We start from the raw sequence: 20,328 nt of genomic DNA on the forward strand, positions 1-20,328 counted from the left end.
CTAACGGGATTTCCCCATCAGAAGGAACAGGAATGTGTTTTCTGCACATGCTCTGTTCACAAGGAATCCTGGTCTTTTGAGTCCAGGAAGTTCTTATAAACACAGAGAAACACAAGACCAGGAGGAGACTAATCACTTCATAAATGTAATGAAGGATATGAACATTTCTGCATTTGTAGACGGTAGAAAGTACCGGGATAGAAGATTTACAAGAAGGAGAGAGAAAAGTTGCGTGAAGCAGCATTTGTAGGAACACCAGACCAGATCAAGCTCCGCTGGAAGACGCTGGAAAAGGAACTACAGGGACAAGAAACAAAACCACTTCTACTGCTGTTGATTATCCACCGTGCTGCTGTTATTGTTGTTGTTTTGGATTTGGATACAGGAAGAAGAAGCAAAATGACGGGAATTGCGTCATGAAGTTCTCCGTGCGTCGCTGGTTTGATCCAGATATCCTGAATGATTACAATTACCATGTATACAGGGATAACCCTGTTTGCTCACGCATGGAAACAGATTATTAGGGCCCGAGCACTTACAGTGCGAAGGCCCTATTGTATCTGTAGGAATTCTTTCTTTCTTTCTTTCTTTCTTTCTTTCTTTCTTTCTTTCTTTCTTTCTTTCTTTCTTTCTTTCTTTCTTTCTTTCTTTCTTTCTTCCGACGAAGGGGGGCCTTTTTTCCCCCTAAACGTGCCCCAGAAGTCACCAATTTTGCACCAAGGCCTGGCAAAATTTTTTATATTTAATGGTTTGTATTATTGGGCGTGGCCTAAAACAGCGCCCCCTAGAAAACTTTGTGCCTCAAGCCCCACAATACGGTTTTACGTACATTCACGAAAATCGGTACACACCTGTATCATGTCGCAACTTAAAGAAAAGTCTCTTGGCGCCATGGCCGAAACTGAACAGGAAGTCAGCCATTTTGAATTAATTGTGTCATTTTGGCGAAATGTATGCCATTCTTTCGGCAATTAATACGGACCCGAACCGTATCGTGCACCCAGGTGTGTTATACATCAAAATGTGCGTCTCCATCCTGTGACTACACGCATTACTTTTCGCCCCCTCTTCATCTGATTGGTCCATATTTGATAGTTCCCCAAAAGTCACCATATTTTGCATGCAAGCCAGCCCTGGTGATAAATGTGATATTTCATGGTTTGCATTAATGGGCGTGGCCTAACGGCTCAACAGCGCCCCCTAGAAAACTTTTCTCTGCCATAACTTTTGAATGGTTTGACATAAAGAGTCGTGGGTGGTGTCATCTCTGATATGCTTATGGGGGACGGTGGCGATGAGTGCGAGGGCCCGTTCATCGCTGCTTGCAGCTTTAATTCCCAATGTTTCAGTAACTGGAATATTGACCTTAACCTGAATTTTGACTGCATGTAAAGGTAGTCAGTGACAGTGTGATCAGAACCAGAGCGGGGAGGAAGCTGGTGATGGTGCAGCTGACTCACTCAAAGAGACCTCTGTCCAGCAGGGCCGGGAGGTCGTAGTCCACCGGCAGCTCGTAGCTGTGCCACAAGATGGCCGCCACGCAGTGCAGGTGGGAGGGAGACGGCATCAGGAGGCCGTACTCCCTGGAGGACGCAGACGAGCCGGCACCGGCGTATCCCAGCGGGACGCTCATCTTGTGGGCGGCCACTCGAGACGAGTCGTGGACCCACTGCAGCAGAGCCTCGATCCTGGGGGGGGAGATTCTGGGGTTAGTCTGGACTCAGCCCTTCATCTGCCTCACACACACATTGATATGCAGCAGCAGGAGGAGGAGGAGATGGTAAAAGATGACAAGGGCACAATGAGGAAGCTTTTTACTCCGGTTTTACTATCAGCACGCTTGTGTCTGAAGGATCCCCTTGAGAGGAAGCCGTCTGCCCTTGAGCAGGGCGTCCTCGGGACCGCTGGGCGTCCTCGGGAACGCTGGGCAGACAGAGGGAGGAGCTCCGTACCTGTCTTTGGTCCCGGAGTCCTGAGTGGTTCCCAGCTGGTACAGGATGTCGATGGTGGAGTCGGAGGAGAGGCCGTTCAGGCGGCCGAACAGGAGAGGGCTGTTCAGATCTACAACACACAAACACAGCGTCAAACTGGGGCTTCGCTTCATCACACTAGGCACAAACACTCAGGCCCTGTTTACACGGAGCAAAGACGGTGGTGTTTTCATGCGTTTTGGCCGTTCGTTTACACGAAAACGAAGCTCAAAGTCTCCAAAAACCATCATTTCTGAAAACTCCGGCCAAAGTGGAGATTTGCAAAAACTCCGTCTTCACGTTTGCTTGTAAACGGAGAGAAACGGACATTTATTCTTCAGAACGTCACATGATGAGACAGAAACGTCACCAGCGTCATGAGTGACACCTGTGTTTACAATTTGTTTGGCCACTGTCAATATTTTCTTGTATTTTACCTGTTTTATATTCTAAAGTCACACTTAAGCAACTCCACTTCTCTGTCACTCCAAACGAAAGACTCTGGTTCATCTTGGAAGTAACTGGAAGTTACTTGTGTCATTTGTTGATGTTTTTTTCCAGGATTCTGATTGGCTAGCATGACTTTATCTTCTCGTTACACTGCCCCCTGTAGGTTTGGCTGCTCATAGCACCTTAACAGCTATTTATGCAGGTTTGTGTAAATGAAAAGATTTTGAGAACGATCTTGTGTAAATGATGGTATTTTTCAAAACGTAGAGGGGGAAATATCCGTTTTTGTAAATACCCGGGTATGTGTAAATGTGGCTTTAGAAACACTTAGCAACTTAACAACTGAATGGGCAAAAAAACATCTTGTTAAGATCCAGGCTGTCAAAGTTTGGTCCTCCTCCTAACTTTTTGGTCCTCTTAACGCTGACAATTTTTTTTAGCGCACGATTAACGCGCAGGATAAAAAAAAAGAAAAAAGAAAAACGCGCATTATATCATTTCTGGCGGTCGACGGCACCATAGCTTGAGGAAAAGTATGCTGGACTACTGCGTGAACTTTTTGGAAAAGTGAGGAAAGATGGAGAATGAAAAGGGACTTTTGAACGGCTAGTTCACTTTCAAAAAGATGCAGATGGTTCGCTGGACAAGACTAAAGTTGTATGTACTGTCCATTTGAAACGAATTACCATCGAAGTACGTGGAGTCTTAAAAACCACTTGCAGCCAAACACACGGCCGATGCAGAGAGCGCAGCAACACCCCCCCCTCGTCAAAAGCAGACAACGCTGGATGAGCCTTTTATTTTCCTCCATAAGAGGCTAGACATAATTACATGGAAAATTTAACTGACCAATGCACTTCTTGTGCAAAAACAAGGAATCTTAAGTTAGTCTTTACCAGTGTAAAGTTGGGACTACATTGTGCTTGTATTTATGAAGGAATGTTACATTCAGGTCAAAAGCTTTTTTTTGTGGAAAGTTGAATAAACATTGACATAAATCAAGCATATTTGCCATTTCTCATTTTGTATTTTTTGTAACAGTATTAAAAACATACAAAAAAATACCTTAGTCATTTAGAACAGCAAAAAATGTGTGAATAAATGTGCGATTAATATGCGATTAAAAAAATGAATTGTTTGACAGCCCTAGTTGAGATGTTTCTCTTCTTTTGTCGGTTGTGACATCTGTGACACTAATTACCTAAAGCCACACAGATGCATGGAAACATGGTAAGTCTGTGTTTTTGGACCAGACTGAATTCAAAGACGTCTTTAGGCAATAAATCAGGACATTTGGAGACTTTCTTTGATGTTTAAGGACATGTGGATAATGAAACGTGCAGAGTGACTCACTGGCCGGATCGGTGCCAGAGGCGGCACAGTTCCTCAGCAGAATGTCGATGAGCTTGAGGCCGATGCGGGTGGACTGCAGGCCGATCTTCACCAGCACGGCCTCGATGTTGGGCGAGTGCATGCCGCAGTAGGGGGACATGAGCAGGGCGGCGCAGGTCTGCAGCAGGTTGGCCGTGGGGGCCGCGGCGCTGGCCATCATGGCCTCCAGGTCGCTGACGTGGGTCAGGCAGTGGTGGAGCAGCCGCAGCCAGCCGATGCTGCACAGAGGGAGGAGGGATCAGCACCGGACACCAGCCGCACATCCCCAGCAAAACTCAGCAGTACATCCTCAACAAAATAGAACGACTACCGTATATGAATTTTATATTGTACTGCAATGTTGTGGAAGAGAATTAGCACTAGCTATAAACTTTACATGCGTCACATCAGCTGCAAGCTTGTATCTATGTTTGACTGCATCGTCCTTGTCAAATAAATCAATAAACCCTACCTGGTTTTAGAGACCTGGTCCTCCGAGGGCAGGAAGGGGTTGTTGACCGTTGTAGACGAGGTGTTTCCGAAGGCCGTGAGGCCGAGCAGCTTGATCTGGGACAGCCCCAGGGTGCTGGCGTCGCGGGGCCGGTGCAGCCGCAGGCACACGGCCGACGCCACCTCCGCCTTCACCAGCTGGATCTTGATGTAGGTGAGGCCGCTGGTGATGACGGGCGTGGAGAGGGGCAGCATGTTCACCCCGTCCGCACTGATCTCCACCGACACCGACGAGGGGCAGGCTGGGGAAGGGAGGAACAGTCAAATACAGGAAATGCTAGGATGGAAACAAATGCTGCTTTTCCACCAGTAACTTCTCAGCCCGACTCTAACGCAGAGGTGTCAAGTAACAAAGTACAAATACTTTGTTACCTTACTTAAGTAGAAATTTTGGTTATCTATACTTCACTGGAGTAATTATTTTTTCAGACGACTTTTTACTTTTACTCCTTACATTTTCACGCAATTATCTGTACTTTTTACTCCTTACATTTTAAAAACAGCCTCGTTACTCTATTTCATTTCAGCCTTTAAATAAAAACTACCCAGTTAAATTGCTCCATCCGGATAGAGTGAATTTGGTTGTGGTTGTTTCAGATGTTCTTGTCCAGTTTTGTTCTTACATCCGTTCCCTCAGATTCCTGCAACTAAACTTGGATGTACATTCCAATAAAGGTTAGGATAAATGATAAATGACTTTTTGCACCATTACAATACTTATAGGCAACTAGTCATCATATCTGCTGCTCTCTGAAACACATGTTAATGCTCAATAGTACACATATATGCTTCTTTAATATATTTGAATTATACTAAGATACATTCATTTTCAATGGCTTTTGTCCTTAATGGCTTTTTTCCCCCTTACATTACTTTTACTTTTATACTTTAAGTAGTTTTGAAACCAGTACTTTTATACTTTTACTTGAGTAAAACACTTGAGTTGATACTTCAACTTATACAGGAGTATTTTTAAACTCTAGTTTCTATACTTCTACCTGAGTAATGAATGTGAATACTGAAGACACCTCTGCTCTAACGTGCAGAGTAGATACTTTTCTGTAACTATTCTGCCGAGGTTCTAAGCTGCTGAGTCGGCTGTATCTGACATCATCACACTACAGGCCACCGATTGGTCGGGGGGTTGGAGTCAGACGTCTGAGTCAGGAGGAGGAAATCAGAGAAAGAGACTCTGACGGATTCTTGTTCATTTTATTCAACAGGCAATTGCAGCACAAAAGTCTGTTTCATGATTAGGCCTGTGTTGAAAAAAATCGATTTTCCCCATTCTAAATCAATTCTCATATTAATTCCTAAAAATCAATTCTTATGTCTAAAGATCGATTCTTTTTTCATCATTACATTTTCGCCCAGTGAACTTTAATCCCAGTAATCGGACACAGTTTGTCTTGACACTTCTGAAAAATGCCGGGTGCTTCATGGCAATATGTGTGTGTGGTGACAGAATAAATTAGACCAGCTTAAATGATTTGTTTACTGCATGAGCTGTTTTTTTTTTTGTCTTTTTTTGCAATTTAAACGGATATTTAAGGCCTGTTTGAGTTATTTATTTCTTCCGAATATATTCCGAATGTTTCAGTAACCGGAATATAAGCAATAACCCGAATTTTGACTGCATGTAAACGTAGTCACACAGACCCAGCAGCACATCTATCATCTCCTCCAGGTTCTACATCTTTAGTGTTGTTGTCTTCTTCATTTAGATACACAATCAAATACGTCACAGCAGCTTCTCCAACCTCCTACTTCTGATCTGGGTATTGAAAATAAACGAGGACGAGGCGAGTGGAGTTGGTCTGAGTAGGTGCTAGTGTGAAAGCTCCTGTCATGTTGGTGTTGCAGCGTCTTACTGGCCAGAGAGGCGAGGTGGGGCTGGATGTGCAGCTCCTTGAGCAGCACGGCAGCGGGCAGGTGGATGGTGAGGTCACACCAGGCCTCCTCGGGCAGGAAGATGTAGGACCAGGCTGCTGAGCGGGCCCGGCGGTGAGGGGGCGTGGCCTGGAGCAGCACCTCTGCTGCCTGCGCCGTCGGGCTGCTGGACGTGATGGTGCCTGGCCGGGGACAAACCTCACCAAGTTATAGCAAGAGCTTTCAAACGCAAAACACATCCACATGTACCGCAATAGTAGGAGCACCTAAAGGAGCAAAGTTGTGGAGCCCCTCTGCGTTGTCCGGCTCTGAAGTCATGACTCGGGCTTTGAGGTTCCCGTCTGCCGTCTTTCCAGGACCTGAATCCAGGAACTTCATGATGGTGGACACCATGCTCCGCGCCGTGTTCACGATGGCTCTGGTGCTGGTCACCATGTTGTTGCAGATCAGCTGGACGCCACCTGGAGGAGGGACACAAAGTCCTTTCATGATAGACTGCATCTAAACGCAAGTTACCTTCATGTTCAACTGGCCCAACTACACAACAGTTACTGGGTTTATTTATTTAACCTTCAAGCTGTCCAATCTGAGAAAAGGTGGGGAAGTTACATCTGTAAACAAACAAAAACTGCCACTGCAGCAATAAGCAATGAAGAATATTTATTGTCCTGAACCTTATGCGACTTTACCCCTGGATAGATCAAAAAGATCATTATGTATCAATTACGAACTGGGATTCTCCCTCTGGCCATAGAAACAGGTACATCTGTTCCTGAAGAGGAAAGATTATGTCGTGTTTGTGATTTAAATGTTGTTGAGGATGAACTTCATTTTTTGTTTTTATTGTCCATTATATGATGAAGCCAGGAAGCTTTTATTTCAGAAAATGCAAGATTGTAAACGTGAGTTGTTTTGGACTGAGGATGAAGTTGGAATGGTTTTTCAGAGAGGTTTTCTCTACAGCTACCTTTATAAAGAGAGCCTGGAAACAGAGAAAGGACAAATGATATGGAAACTGAGAAAGGATCTGTAATTTGATCTGGAATGTATAAGTGAAATGTATAATTGTGTGTTTGTAGCAGCTGATGTTTGTTTGCTGGCGTAGTGTATCTGTGTCTTGTAAGGTCTTATAGGCTGGAACCGTAGAGGTGTATGACACATTAATAACCATCCATCCATCCATCCATCCATCCATCCATCCATCCATCCATCCATCCATCCATCCATCCATCCATTCATTCATTCATTCATTCATTCATTCATTCATTCATTCATTCATTCATTCATTCATTCATTCATTCATTCATTCATTCATTCATTCATCCATCCATCCATCCATCCATCCATCCATCCATCCATCCATCCATCCATGCAGCGAGGCTCCGCCCCGACGGACAGCCCCAGTCTGCTCTTCAGCACAGACACACCAGATCTGGATACATCCGTTTACGGTGTGAACAGTCAAAACACATCTGAGATGTCATCTGTTCACACCTGATTAAACACAAATGGAGGTGGATACTTAAACCTCTCAGTGTTAAACAGGATACCAAAGACTTGTCTCCCAGAGTAACAACTGATGGTTTAGAGCAGGGGTCCGCAACACAATTATCAAAACAGCCATTTGACCGCCACTTCTACAGAAAAAATAAATGTCGGGAGCCGCAAGAAATAACAGAGATTCTAAAAGTTTTCATCTTTTATTTTTGCTGTAACAACCCCTAAATATAACAGAAGTACAGTTTTCTTTTGTAGGCATACTTTGAAATAAATTAAACTGTAGGCCTATTTGAGTCTATATTTGTTTAAAAGTAAAGGTAAAACTTAGCTGCAGCTTTAAAAATATAGAAATTAAAAATAGTTCTTTTAAAATTAGATGGCATTAAATACAACTCGTGGGTAACTGCCCAACAAAATAAACTAATAATATGACTAAAAGTGAATTCAGAAATATAATTTATTTATGTTTAACGCCAAGGGGAGCCGCTACAATGAGGATGAAGAGCTGCATGCGGTTAAAAAAAAAAAAAGAAAGAAAATAAATACCCCCATGGTTAGTGCACCCTTACCCATGTCATGGAAGGCCTTGAGAGCCTCGCTGGTGTCCAGCACTCGGAGGATGAACCACAGGAGAGGCTCGGAGAGCTGGCAGGTGGACAGAGAGCCCTGCAACACACCAGGACACACACTCAGGTTCTGCTGAGAGCTTAGATGAACGTCCTGAGAGCTGGGACACTCACCTGCCTCCCCATGTACCCACAGGCCATGTAGGTGAGGATGGGCTGCAGCATGACCTGCACCGACGTGGCCCTCTTGCTCAGAGTGGTGAGGATGGTGAAGAGCCCGTCGCCCACCGAGATGGCATCCAGACCCCCGTGGAAGTTCTCGTGCTTGGTCAGGTGGAGACCGCTGGCTCCTGCTCACACACACACACACACACACACACACACACAGATTTAACTTCCAGATGCCTGATTTCTTTGTTGTCTGAGGCTCCTGATTAGGGATGGCCCGATACTGCTCTCATATACTCGTAAAAATGCTCTGATACCAGGCACCGATACTTGATTGTTGTTGTAGTTACTGGTTAGTGACTCTAGGGGGAGATGTTGAGCTGCAGTCAGTGGTGATGAGAAGAGAGTGATACATGAGTGAGAAGAGAGTGATACATGAGTGAGAAGAGAGTGATACATGAGTGAGAAGAGAGTGATACATGAGTGAGACTGGCAGCTCCGTTTCAGGCAAGATTAATGCAGCGGGACGTCAGCAGTGTGGACATATTTCAAAATAAGAGACGAGGACAGAAGCAAGGCAGACTGAAGCTACTTTCCCGTTGCTGCTTCCACCTGCCTGCTGTGCTGTTGCCGTCCCTGACCCACCAGTCTGGCCCTCGGCAGGAGCGTCCCCCCTTATGATCCAGGTCCTGCTCAAGGTTTCTTCCCTCCTAAAGGGGAGTTTTTCTTGCCACTGTTTGGCTTAAGGTTTTTCTCCCACTAGGGGAGTTTTTACCTGCCATTGTTTATGTAATAACTGCTCGGGGGTTTATGTTCTGGGTATGGGTCTCTGTAAAGCGTCTAGAGACAACTCTGTTGTATTAGACGCTATATAAATAAAATTGAATTGAATTGAATTGAATTGATGCTAAGGTGTCAAGAGGAGGGAAGGAGAATACGTTGTTTAATACGAGCAACTTGATAAAACATCTCAAGACGCATCATAAAGCTGAGTATACGGAGTTTGCTAATGCTACTGCAAGACCATAACATTAGCTCAGGTTCTGCAAAAGAAACAGACAATGGCAAGAGACAAGTTAAAATAACGGAGGCTCTAACCCGTTATCTAGCGCTTGATGAGTAGCCACTGAAGTTGGAGATGGTTTACTCGACGCACTCGAGTAAACGAATGATGTTTCATTGATTTGTTATATGTTTGATATCTTCTTAAATGTTAAGACAGTGCCAGTGTGGAGACTTTTTATTTACACAGAAAGATTATTTTTCATTTAAAATACAGGACTGTCTCAGAAAATTAGAATATTGTGATGAAGTCCTTTATTTTCTGTAATGCAAAAATGTCATACATTCTGGATTCATTACAAATCAACTGAAATATTGCAAGCCTTTTATTATTTTAATATTGCTGATCATGGCTTACAGCTTAAGAAAACTCAAATATCCTATCTCAAAAAATTAGAATATTCTGGGAATCTTAATCTTAAACTGTAAGCCATGATCAGCAATATTAAAATAATAAAAGGTTTGCAATATTTCAGTTGATTTGTAATGAATCCAGAATGTATGACATTTTTGTTTTTTTTAAATTGCATTACAGAAAATAAAGGACTTTATCAATATTTATCAATATTATAATTTTCTGAGACAGTCCTGTAGGTATTCTAATAATTTTATTTATTTTTATTGAATTTATCTGTTGCAAATAAAACCTGTCTTCCAATTTGTTGCATTTTTCATTGCATTTTTAGCCTAGTTATTTTTGTGGTAGAAGTATCGTATCGGTATCACAGATTAAAATACTGGTACTGGTAGCGAAAGAAATGGTACCGGGGCATCCCTCCCCCTGCTCCTTCCCAGGCGGGTCTTACCGATGATCATGGCCATGGCGCTGCTGTTGCACTGGCCCAGCGCCGACAGGATCTGGCTCATGATCTGCTGGTTGGCCAGGACCAGGTCGGCCACGCCGGCGGGGGGGCCCTGGCTGGAGGCCGAGCCCCCGGAGGCCCCGTCCTTGCTGCCGCAGACCTTTTCCTCGTCGGACACGCTGCTGTCGGCCTGGCCGCCGCCGGCCGGCAGCAGCCGCCCGCTGAACTCCCGGTCGCTGGACAGGGGCAGCTGCACCAGCACGTTCACCAGCTTCAGCAGGTTGAACATCAGCTGGTCCCGCGTGGTCTCCCCGCACACGGCCTTGGCGTCCCCGGGCCGGATGATGTTGGCGAAGAGGCCCCCGAAGCAGGCGCGGGCCCCCACCGAGCTGTCCGAGCCGCTGCGGGACACCACCTTGTCCGAGCAGGTGATGTAGTGGTGGACCAGGAAGGTGATGGACTCGATGACGGAGGAGATGGTGGCCACCGACACCACCTCAAAGTTCTGCTCTAGAGTAAACTCCAGCAGCTTCACCTGGGCGTCCAGCGGACCCTGCCCGGACTGGAACGGCCCCCTGGAGAGCCGGGATCACTGTTATTACCACGGTAACCAGTACTCCAGTTGTAAAAATTGGTGGATTTGATCATATGGGGACAGATAATTTGTGCTGATTACAAATAATATTATATATTACAAATAATAGCAGTGACCAAAACACCTGCAGAAATACTGCAGGAATGACATAGCAGCAGTTAAATGCAGCCTTCTGTAAGCTTTAAATATCCACTGGGCTTACATCAAATACATCAAAACACAACAATAAAAAACACTTTTCTGAACTTATCAATATGACTCTGTCCTTCACAGGATAAGTAAAATGGATCACTGCAAAAACACTCAAAATCTTAACAAGAATATTTGTCTTATTTCTAGTTAAAATGTCTCATTTTAGTAAAATAAATCTCATTACACTTAAAACAAGACTCATCACTGGAAAAAACAACAATTTTCACCTGTTTCAAGTAGATTTTCACTTGAAATAAGTAGAAAAATCTGCTAGTGGAACAAGATTTTATTGCTTGTAATGAGAAGATAAATTTTGTCCCACTGGCAGATTTTCTATTTATTTCAAGTGAAAATTTACTTGAAACAGGTGAAAATTGTCAAATAAGTTATTTTTCTGGTGTTATTTTTCTGGTGATGACTCTAAATGTTGAAATAGCAGTAAAACCACATTCATTGATGAAATGACATAAGGGATGGAAAGGAGGGATGGCAGTTTTACAGGGGGGATGATTTGGACCGTTTTTATTTCAGGGGGGGATGATTTGGACCGTTTTTATTTCAGGGGGGATGCCACCCCCCCTCATCCCCCTCATCCCCCCTCAACTCCAGTACTGACGGTAACACCGCTAAAACCTCTGACTGTGACAAACACGGGGAGACGGCGTACCTCTCGGTAGACAGGATGTGCATGAGCTTGAGCAGGAACTCGCTGAACATCTGGGGGCAGGTGGAGGACAGGTGGACCTGCAGGCGGCTCAGGAACTCGTGCATGGCCTGGGTGGCCGTGGGCCCCACCTGGGAGCTGTGCTGGCTGGTCCCGTTGGTGCTGCTGCCCGACAGGAAGCGCATCAGAACGTGGACCAGCGTGGGGTCGGACACCATCTGCTGAGCGGTGCTTTCCTGAGAGTTCATCCCACTGCTGGAGCCTGCAAGGTAGAGCACAGGTTTCAGAGGAGTCACTGGACTCTGGAGAACACACACACACACGAGCCACAACATTTAACAAGTCTCTGAATTCTCAGTCCTCAAAGAAAGCCTTTATATTTAATCCTGACGCAGGCCTCTCTTCCACACGGTGAAGTTTGAGTGTAGTTTTGGTGAATATAGAGGGTCTGCATTGACGTCACTTCCCCCCTCACTGGCACTGAGTGGCAAAATATCAGCAAAAACAGCTGCAACTAGTGGAGAAGACGGGATAACAGCTGATTATCGGCTTAAATTAGAGTCAGTTGGACCTGACAGTGACCCGTACAGTTTCCAAGAACCAGTGGTCCATGGACATTAATATTTGGTACAGTTACCAAGAACCAGTGGTCCATGGACATTAATATTTGGTACAGTTACCAAGAACCAGTGGTCCATGGACATTAATATTTGGTACAGTTACCAAGAACCAGTGGTCCATGGACATTAATATTTGGTACAGTTACCAAGAACCAGTGGTCCATGGATATTAATATTTGGCCACCAATCCAGTTTCCTGATATTTATATGTACTTAATTTCTACGCCGGGGAAATACATGAAGCAAAGCTTGAAGGCTTACAAAAGTCTTGACGCTTGGTCCAACTTCAAGGCAGGATTTGTTGTAGAAATTAAAGTGATGAGGACACCGAACTTTATGATTTGACCGTTTAACGTTAGCTACCCAAAAATCCAACATTACCTGATACAAAATGGGAACCACAAATCCACGTTTCGGTGTCTGGAATCCAGTTGTTTCTGTGAATTGCAGTGATCCATTTGTCTCTACTAAGCTTATTTTTCAGCAGTCTGTAAAACTCCGATTTCTTGCTAAATCTATGAGTACAGTCAATCGCACCACAGCTCTTTCCCATTTTAGATGTTTTACGCTGACACTCCGCCGACACTCCGTCTTTCCGACACTCAGTGGGCGTAACCCGCTGTGTCTCATCTGTGACGTCATGCTCATTCCCTCTATAGTTCTCTATTGTCCAAAGCTTCCACAGCGATGTGGGTTTGTGCTGCAGCTGATCAGAGGGACGATGCCACAGCTGTCCTTGCTCGCTACACACGGTTGTCCCTCCACATCTCTTGAATGGATGGTATTCTAACACTAACGCTCTACACCATACAGGGAGAAACTATCTTTATTTAGGAATTTTTTAACATTTCTATGATGATCTGTTGACAGAGTGGAGATCAAAGACTCATGGATGCTGCTTTTATACCCAATCACTACGATCACCTGCTGACATCTCCTTGTTTTAATATTTTTCCTTTTCTTTCAACTCATCATGAGCACAAAACTGCAGAAGAAGAAGAAATTATGAAAATCTAGTCCACAGTTTAATTGTTTGTTCCCCAGCTGCACGATGCTTCAGCTGTCCCCCAACACTCACTGACCTGAAACAATCGTTTCAGTTCTAAAAGCTAAATAGGTTAAACCAGAACCCCTGGTCCTAGTCATGTAGAGCAGTGGTCTCCAACCTTTTCTGCACCAGGACCGGTTTAATGTCTGACAATATTTTCACGGCCCAATCTAAAGGTGTAGCTGATAAAAAATAAATAAAATGACAAGATCGGCATTAAAAACTGTGGGATTTTCTCTATAATAATATTAATAATAATGAATTATAATAATAAAACATAATTTTCGAAAAAAAAAAATAAAATAAAATAATGGAAATTGTAAATTACCTTTAATATGACTATTTCTATAAATGTGTCTCATTAACGTTATTTAAAGCCAGGCTTTTATTTTATTTGTTATATATTAAGGAGACCGATATTTAGTGCTCTTATTTTGAAGGCGTCTCGCCGAGACCTCGTAAACATCCGGCACTTCGGACTTTAACGGTAAAAGTTTAACAGCAGTAGAAAGTGTAAGACTAAACTAGTGTCAGGAATGCTAAAGTGGAGCCTCAGCCTAACTGACACAAAAAGCACCTGCTGATCAGGATTTGTTTTCTTTGCAAATGTTATGCCGTATTTATGTCCAGCTTGAGTTTGGTTGCCATGCTTTATTACAGAGCAGCAGCTGTGTCGGTCTGTACTTAAGTTAAATGAAACTTATATGAATGTAGAAAGACTAACTCTATTTTATTTTATTCCTTTATAGCTCTTACGTGTTTGGAATGTGTATTTACATCCAAGGAATAAAAACATTGTGAGCCATCAGTTTGAGAGTCAACCATCATCAGTCGGGGATTCTACAGAAATTATTTATTCTCTCTGTGTGGCCCGGTACCAAATGACCCACGGCCCGGTACCGGGCCGGGGCCCGGGGGTTGGGGACCACTGATGTAGAGGGTGGAGAGAGTGGAGAGGGTGGAGAGGGCAGGTACTGACCGCAGGCCGGCATGTTGGTCATCAGAGTGAGGGAGTGCAGCACCAGACACCAGGTCCTCAGAGAAGTGTTGGGGTACCAGGCCAGCACCGTCAGGAAGCTGCTGATGGAGGCTGGACGCACAAACACACGGGGGGGGGATCAACACAGCTCAGTGAGACAGAGGATTTTCAACAGGTCAATTTTAGAATAATAATAACAAAAAGAATATCTATTGCAGTAATTCAAACATTAAGAATGTTGTGTACACATACATTCATATAAAAATTTTAAATTGAGTTTTTTGTCAAGATGAATCGGCACTAGCCTTAAAAAAGGTCATGTGGTGCAACCATGATTCATATTAAAATAAATTAATTTCCTTAACATCTTGACATCTTTTTTTTTTTTTTTTTTTTAAAAGTCTTCAGTATTATACAAAAACTGTTGTTTTTTTAATGGTCGCGCCACATGATATTTCATAAAATGGACATCAGTCAAACTTTGTAATAATATGTAATACTAATATAAATACAAATGTGTTACAATCTTACACACTACAAGATACTTCAGAAATCATGCCAGATAGGGCAGAAGATTGATTTAAAAACATTTAGAGTGATTTCAAAAAAGGTTTTCAAAACAAGAGTCATGGTCGGACGGTCGCACCACATGACATTTTGACACTTAAAACAACAACAAAATCCCAAATAATTAGTCTTTTTTGTAAAAGTCAAGTGAGTCCATATGTGTGACAGGTAGTTCATATATATGGTATTTTTTTATCCATTTAAACCTTTTTTGAACTGAAAAATGGTCTGCAGGTCTGCAGGTCTGGGTGCTCACCTTGGTTGAGGGGGATGGTGGGAACTCGGCTGGCGTTGAACAGGAAGATGTCGGCTCCGCTGTCCTCGCTGCCGGCCGAGGTGGTGTTGAGGCTGAGCGTCAGCCAGAGCTGCAGCAGGGACTCCAGCTGGGGGCAAACACACAAATACTTCACATCCCACACCTCTGTCTGTCATCTGTTCACCTGGCCGTGCTGAGCACGACTCCAGGAACATCTGCTTCAAACATCTACAAACACAGTCTTCTAGAAACACAGACTTCTTCTTGAAAATGACATCAATCAACTGGCTTTAAAGCTTCATTTGGTTCTTCAGTGAAAACCTCTTGATCTAAAATAGATTTAACTGACGTGTTCAACTGAAACAAAAACAAACAAATACTCTCAGGTCAAAATGATTATCCTCCTAACATATAAAACTCCCAAGAATATTTGTCTTATTTCTAGTTAAAATGTCTCATTTTTAGTCAAAAATCTCATTACACTTAAAACAAGAGTCATTACCAGAAAAATAACTTGATATTTGACAATTTTCACCTGTTTCAAGTAGATTTTCACTTGAAATAAGTAGGAAAATCTGCCAGTGGAACAAGATTTATCTTCTCATTACAAGCAAAAAAAATCTTGTTCCACTAGCAGATTATTTCTACTTATTTTAAGTAAAAATCTACTTGAAATAGGTGAAAATGGTCAAATAAGTTATTTTTCTGGTAATGACACTTGTTTTAAGTGTAATGAGATTTGTTTGACTAAAAATGAGACATTTTAACTAGAAATAAGATAAATATTCTTGTTAAGATTGAGTTTTTGAAGCGTAACCCCCGCGAAAAACGAAGGATTACTGTATAGTAAATATTATGGCAGAGCAGGAAGATGGTTGTCACCGCTGATAGCCACACGTGTGCTGTCGTGTTTCACAGGTTTCACCAGGCTTGGTTAACGCTCTCCATCTCAATAACTGTTTTCTAACAAGAAAAGTGTATGTAGGATTTGAAGTGGGGGTGGGTCAGTACGAGTGTGTGAAACCCTGCTGGCTGTGTGAGTGTGGTGCAGCTGAGGGCAGGGCTGAGGGCGGTGCTGACCTGGACGTGGTGGACCTGCAGCATGGAGAAGAGCTTGTTAAAGCAGGCACTCAGGACGGGGATGGAGGAAGGCCGGACCAGGCTGCTGCAAGGAGGGGAGCCCCCGCCGTGCAGAGCTCGCAGCAGGGAGTCGTCTGTCCCGTTGGATGGCTGGCTCACTGGAAGACACAAACGGAACATCAACTAAAAGGCACCATCATCTGAAAACTAGGGCTGGGGATCCATTCAAATGTCAAGATTCGAATCCGATTCTTAAGATTCAGAATCGATTATCACGATTTGATTCAATCCGATTCTATTCGATTCTGATATTGATTTGGGTTAGTGTTATTAAAACAGTTTTTTCAGCTGTTGCATGAATGATATGACTGTAGTTCTGCAACATATTAATACTAGTAATATATTGAGATTAACAGCAAGTATTGCAGCTAATGATGCTGTAAGGACCAATCAGCTCCCAGAATGCTGATAGAACTGCTTTCAGAAACATCATGTGGGTCAGAATTACCAAACAGATCCAGGGAGGAAACAGAGGACGGATGAAATCAGTTTTAGTTTTTCCATTTCCGGTCTATTTCAGTTTTAAATTTTTGAGAATTTGGTTTTTAGCATTTTATGCAAATGTAACCTCAAGACATAAAGTAATGAAATATAGACAATTTATGCAATTATAACTGAAAACTTTAATGTTTTCATAACTATTTAAAGGCAAAAACATGGCACCAGTTATTTTCGTGTCCAACAAAACATTCCTTTCTTGGGGTTGAACAAAAAAATACCAAAAGTTGTAATGTAATGATGAAAAAAAAAAAAATCGATCTTTAGACGAATCGATTTTTAGGAATTAATATGAGAATCGATTTAGAATCGGATAATGGATTTTTTCAACACAGGCCTACTGAAAACCCAGCGAGCACTGCGATTTCTCTGCTTACTTGTGGATGAAGTTGAAGTGAGAGCCTGCAGGATGGAATCAGCCTGGAGCGTTGCCATCATCTTCAGCATCAGCTCAGCCTGCTGCTCCAGGCCCACCTCCAGGCGAGCGTCCAGCGCTGTGGAGCATCACAGGTTAGATGGAACCCCCCCAGAACCCCCCCAGAGATTCAAGCAGAAGTTCCCAGAGACAGCGGCGGGGCTCACCCTGAGACACGGACACCGACAGGCCCTGAGAGCCGGGCTTCTCAGCCGCCACCGCCGGCTTGGACACGGGGATGCCCACCCCGCCGATGTACGGGTTGTAGCCGTACGTGCCGTAGTCGGCCCCCCAGTAGTCATACCAGGTGCTGCTGATGGGCTGCACACAAGGAAGAGGGGTTTAACTTCAGCACAAGGTGAAAGACGCACCAACACCACGGTTAGAGTTGTTTGTTTTCTTTTCTGTATATTGTTGATACTGATATATTAATTTATAAATGGGTATATTCATATCATTGTGTATTTATGTATGTGTGTGTATATATATATATATATATATATATATATATATATATATATATATATATATATATATTATAAAGGACTGTCTCAGAAAATTTGAATATTGTGATAAAGTTCTTTATTTTCTGTAATGCAATTAAAAAAACAAAGATGTCATACATTCTCGATTAATTACAAATCAACTGAAATATTGCAAGCCTTTTATTATTTTAATATTGCTGTTTATGGCTTACAATTTAAGATTAAGATTCCCAGAATATTCTAATTTTTTGAGATAGGATATTTGAGTTTTCTTAAGCTGTAAGCCATGATCAGCAATATTAAAATAATAAAAGGCTTGCAATATTTCAGTTGATTTGTAATGAATCCAGAATGTATGACATTTTTTCATTACAGAAAATAAAGAACTTATTTTATAATAATCACAATATTTAATTTTCTGAGACAGTCCTGTAGATATGTGTGTATGTGTTATATATGTATATATAGATATTTATAGACATCTTTTGTTTTTTGTATAGAAATTAAATTAATTTTGATTATAATGAAATAGAGTTTAGGGGGTAGGAGTTTTTACTTCTTCCTACTCCTTTTCGAGCATGTTAATTATGATGGATGCAGGTTTTTATTTATATTTATGCTTATTTTGTTTTCATATTTACATTTATTTATTATTGATTATTATTGTTTTGTATTCACTACTGTTTCATGTTCGAAATAAAATTTGAATTCAATTCAATCATTTTTAATTAAGGCAGGCAGAAGAAAACCCCACATGTTCTGTGATCCTTCAGTTCGACACAGAAAAACTCCAAAGACTGTCGCGTCTTTATCTCCAGACCTTTTGCTTCCTGATGCTAAAAGCTGGTCAAACTGAGTTTATGCACAAATAACTGGTGTCTGCAACTTCCCCTCCTCCAGCAGCTAAGGGAACTCCAGGAGGTTTCTTCTCCTAAAAAACACTGTTAGTAAAAAAGATGATTTATAGAACAGGAAGACATCAGAAACGTACCTTGAACACTTTGGCCGCCAGGGGATCTTTTTCCAAATCAATATCTAAAGGATCAATATCAACATCCATCAGGTCTTGCAGCAAGTCAAAGTCTATGTCTTTATCTTTTTCCAGAGACGACAGAGGTGGAGCACCTTTGAACAACGAAAACACCTTCAATATTGCCCAGAACACAAGACTGAAATACAGACAAGTGTTTATTCATCCCGATGTGAACAGTGACGGAGCTGAAAACACATTCCTTCAGTCCAGACGCAGGACAGTCGGCCTTTTCTCCCCCACGTGTCCCAACCAGGCTAGATTTTTATGTTAAACTAAGAGTGCTTTCAGACCTGTGGCCCGTTTGTTTTGTTCCGATTCAGGGGCTAAATCGATACAGTTGTTTCGTTTTTAGTTTGTGGCGTTTGTGTTCACAAGGCAACCGTCTGTAGCGGTTCAAAGCTGTTAACAAATGCCATGAACCAACTGTTCTCTCATTGGTCAGAAATGAACGTGGAAGGAGTTTCCTCTTCCGTACCCCGGAAAAAACAACAATGGTTATGAGGGAGTTGTGTGGGTTGCTGTGTGGATTCTGTTCTCACTGCAAACGAACCGCTCCAGGTCTGGAATGTATGGAGCTAGAACAGTCTCATAATTCGCAAATGCACACACCGTTTCACAAATGCACAGACCAATTCACACGTGCGTTGGACAAGATATACAAATGTATTTTTGATGCACACACAAATATAACCTGATTTACAAACGTTTTTTTTGTCTGTGAGCTGCGCTGGATGCGTGTGACTTTTGAGACTCCTCTGACGTGACTCGATCCACAAATACGTTTTTTTAACACTGAAGGATCTGCAACCAATCAGATGTCTTCCTTTGTTTCAGCCAATCATAAGAGCGCACCCCACGTGGGGGGCGATTTACTCGTAAACCAATCAGATTAAAGGGGCGGGTAAACCTGATGTTTGAACTGCATTCGCCTCGTTCGCTTAGAAAAATGATTTCGAGTTGGGGGAATAAAGATAAATAAACAAAACAACAACACGGGATGGTACGGAAGAGTTACTAGGGCCAGGCAGGATAAAAAATATTCTGAGGGAATATTAGAGGGGATTTTTTTTTTTATTGTGCACTTCGAGAAAAAACTGGAAATGTCGAGATTAATGTTGAAATGTAAAAACGTATTTGTGGATCGAGTCACGTCAGAGGAGTCTCAAAAGTCACACGCAAATCCAGCGCAGCTCACAGACAAGAAAACGTTTGTAAATCAGGTTATATTTGTGTGTGCATCCAAAATACATTTGTATATCTTGTCCTACGCACGTGTGAATTGTTCTGTGCATTTGTGAAACGGTGTATGCATTTGCGAATTATGAGACTATTCTAGCTCCATAGGAATAGAAGCGAGCCGAGACCACATCTCCTAGGAGATGGGGCTCGCTTGTTTTGTCCCACATCTGAGCGCGATTGCTGTGTTCACATGTACCAAACCAACTGATCTTTAGGGGGAAACGCTCCCCGTTTGGGAACAACTGCTCCAAACGGGACAGGTGTGAAAGCACCCTAAAATAACAAGAAAATGGTGTTGATGTTCATG

At 42.7% G+C, this 20,328-nt stretch overlaps 1 protein-coding gene across 5 annotated transcripts in view; it reads right to left on the reverse strand.

Annotated features, from left to right (window-relative positions):
* birc6 (baculoviral IAP repeat containing 6) overlaps positions 1-20,328 on the reverse strand; it is a 172,268-nt gene that overhangs the window by 62,940 nt on the left and 89,000 nt on the right. For all 5 annotated transcript variants that reach the window (XM_061745121.1, XM_061745123.1, XM_061745120.1 and 2 more), the window contains 16 exons: positions 18,741-18,874; positions 17,432-17,585; positions 17,227-17,343; positions 16,292-16,449; positions 15,212-15,338; positions 14,389-14,499; positions 11,745-12,003; positions 10,294-10,865; positions 8,432-8,607; positions 8,261-8,357; positions 6,458-6,652; positions 6,173-6,373; positions 4,264-4,543; positions 3,774-4,030; positions 1,953-2,061; positions 1,461-1,688 (listed from right to left, as the gene is read on the reverse strand). In XM_061745121.1, the coding sequence (XP_061601105.1) occupies positions 1,461-1,688; positions 1,953-2,061; positions 3,774-4,030; positions 4,264-4,543; positions 6,173-6,373; positions 6,458-6,652; positions 8,261-8,357; positions 8,432-8,607; positions 10,294-10,865; positions 11,745-12,003; positions 14,389-14,499; positions 15,212-15,338; positions 16,292-16,449; positions 17,227-17,343; positions 17,432-17,585; positions 18,741-18,874 (3,175 nt within the window). The remainder of the gene's footprint in view (positions 1-1,460; positions 1,689-1,952; positions 2,062-3,773; positions 4,031-4,263; positions 4,544-6,172; positions 6,374-6,457; positions 6,653-8,260; positions 8,358-8,431; positions 8,608-10,293; positions 10,866-11,744; positions 12,004-14,388; positions 14,500-15,211; positions 15,339-16,291; positions 16,450-17,226; positions 17,344-17,431; positions 17,586-18,740; positions 18,875-20,328) is intronic.

The sequence above is a fragment of the Cololabis saira genome, chromosome 17 (genome assembly GCF_033807715.1).
Source record: "Cololabis saira isolate AMF1-May2022 chromosome 17, fColSai1.1, whole genome shotgun sequence".
NCBI classification, from domain to species: domain Eukaryota; kingdom Metazoa; phylum Chordata; class Actinopteri; order Beloniformes; family Belonidae; genus Cololabis; species Cololabis saira.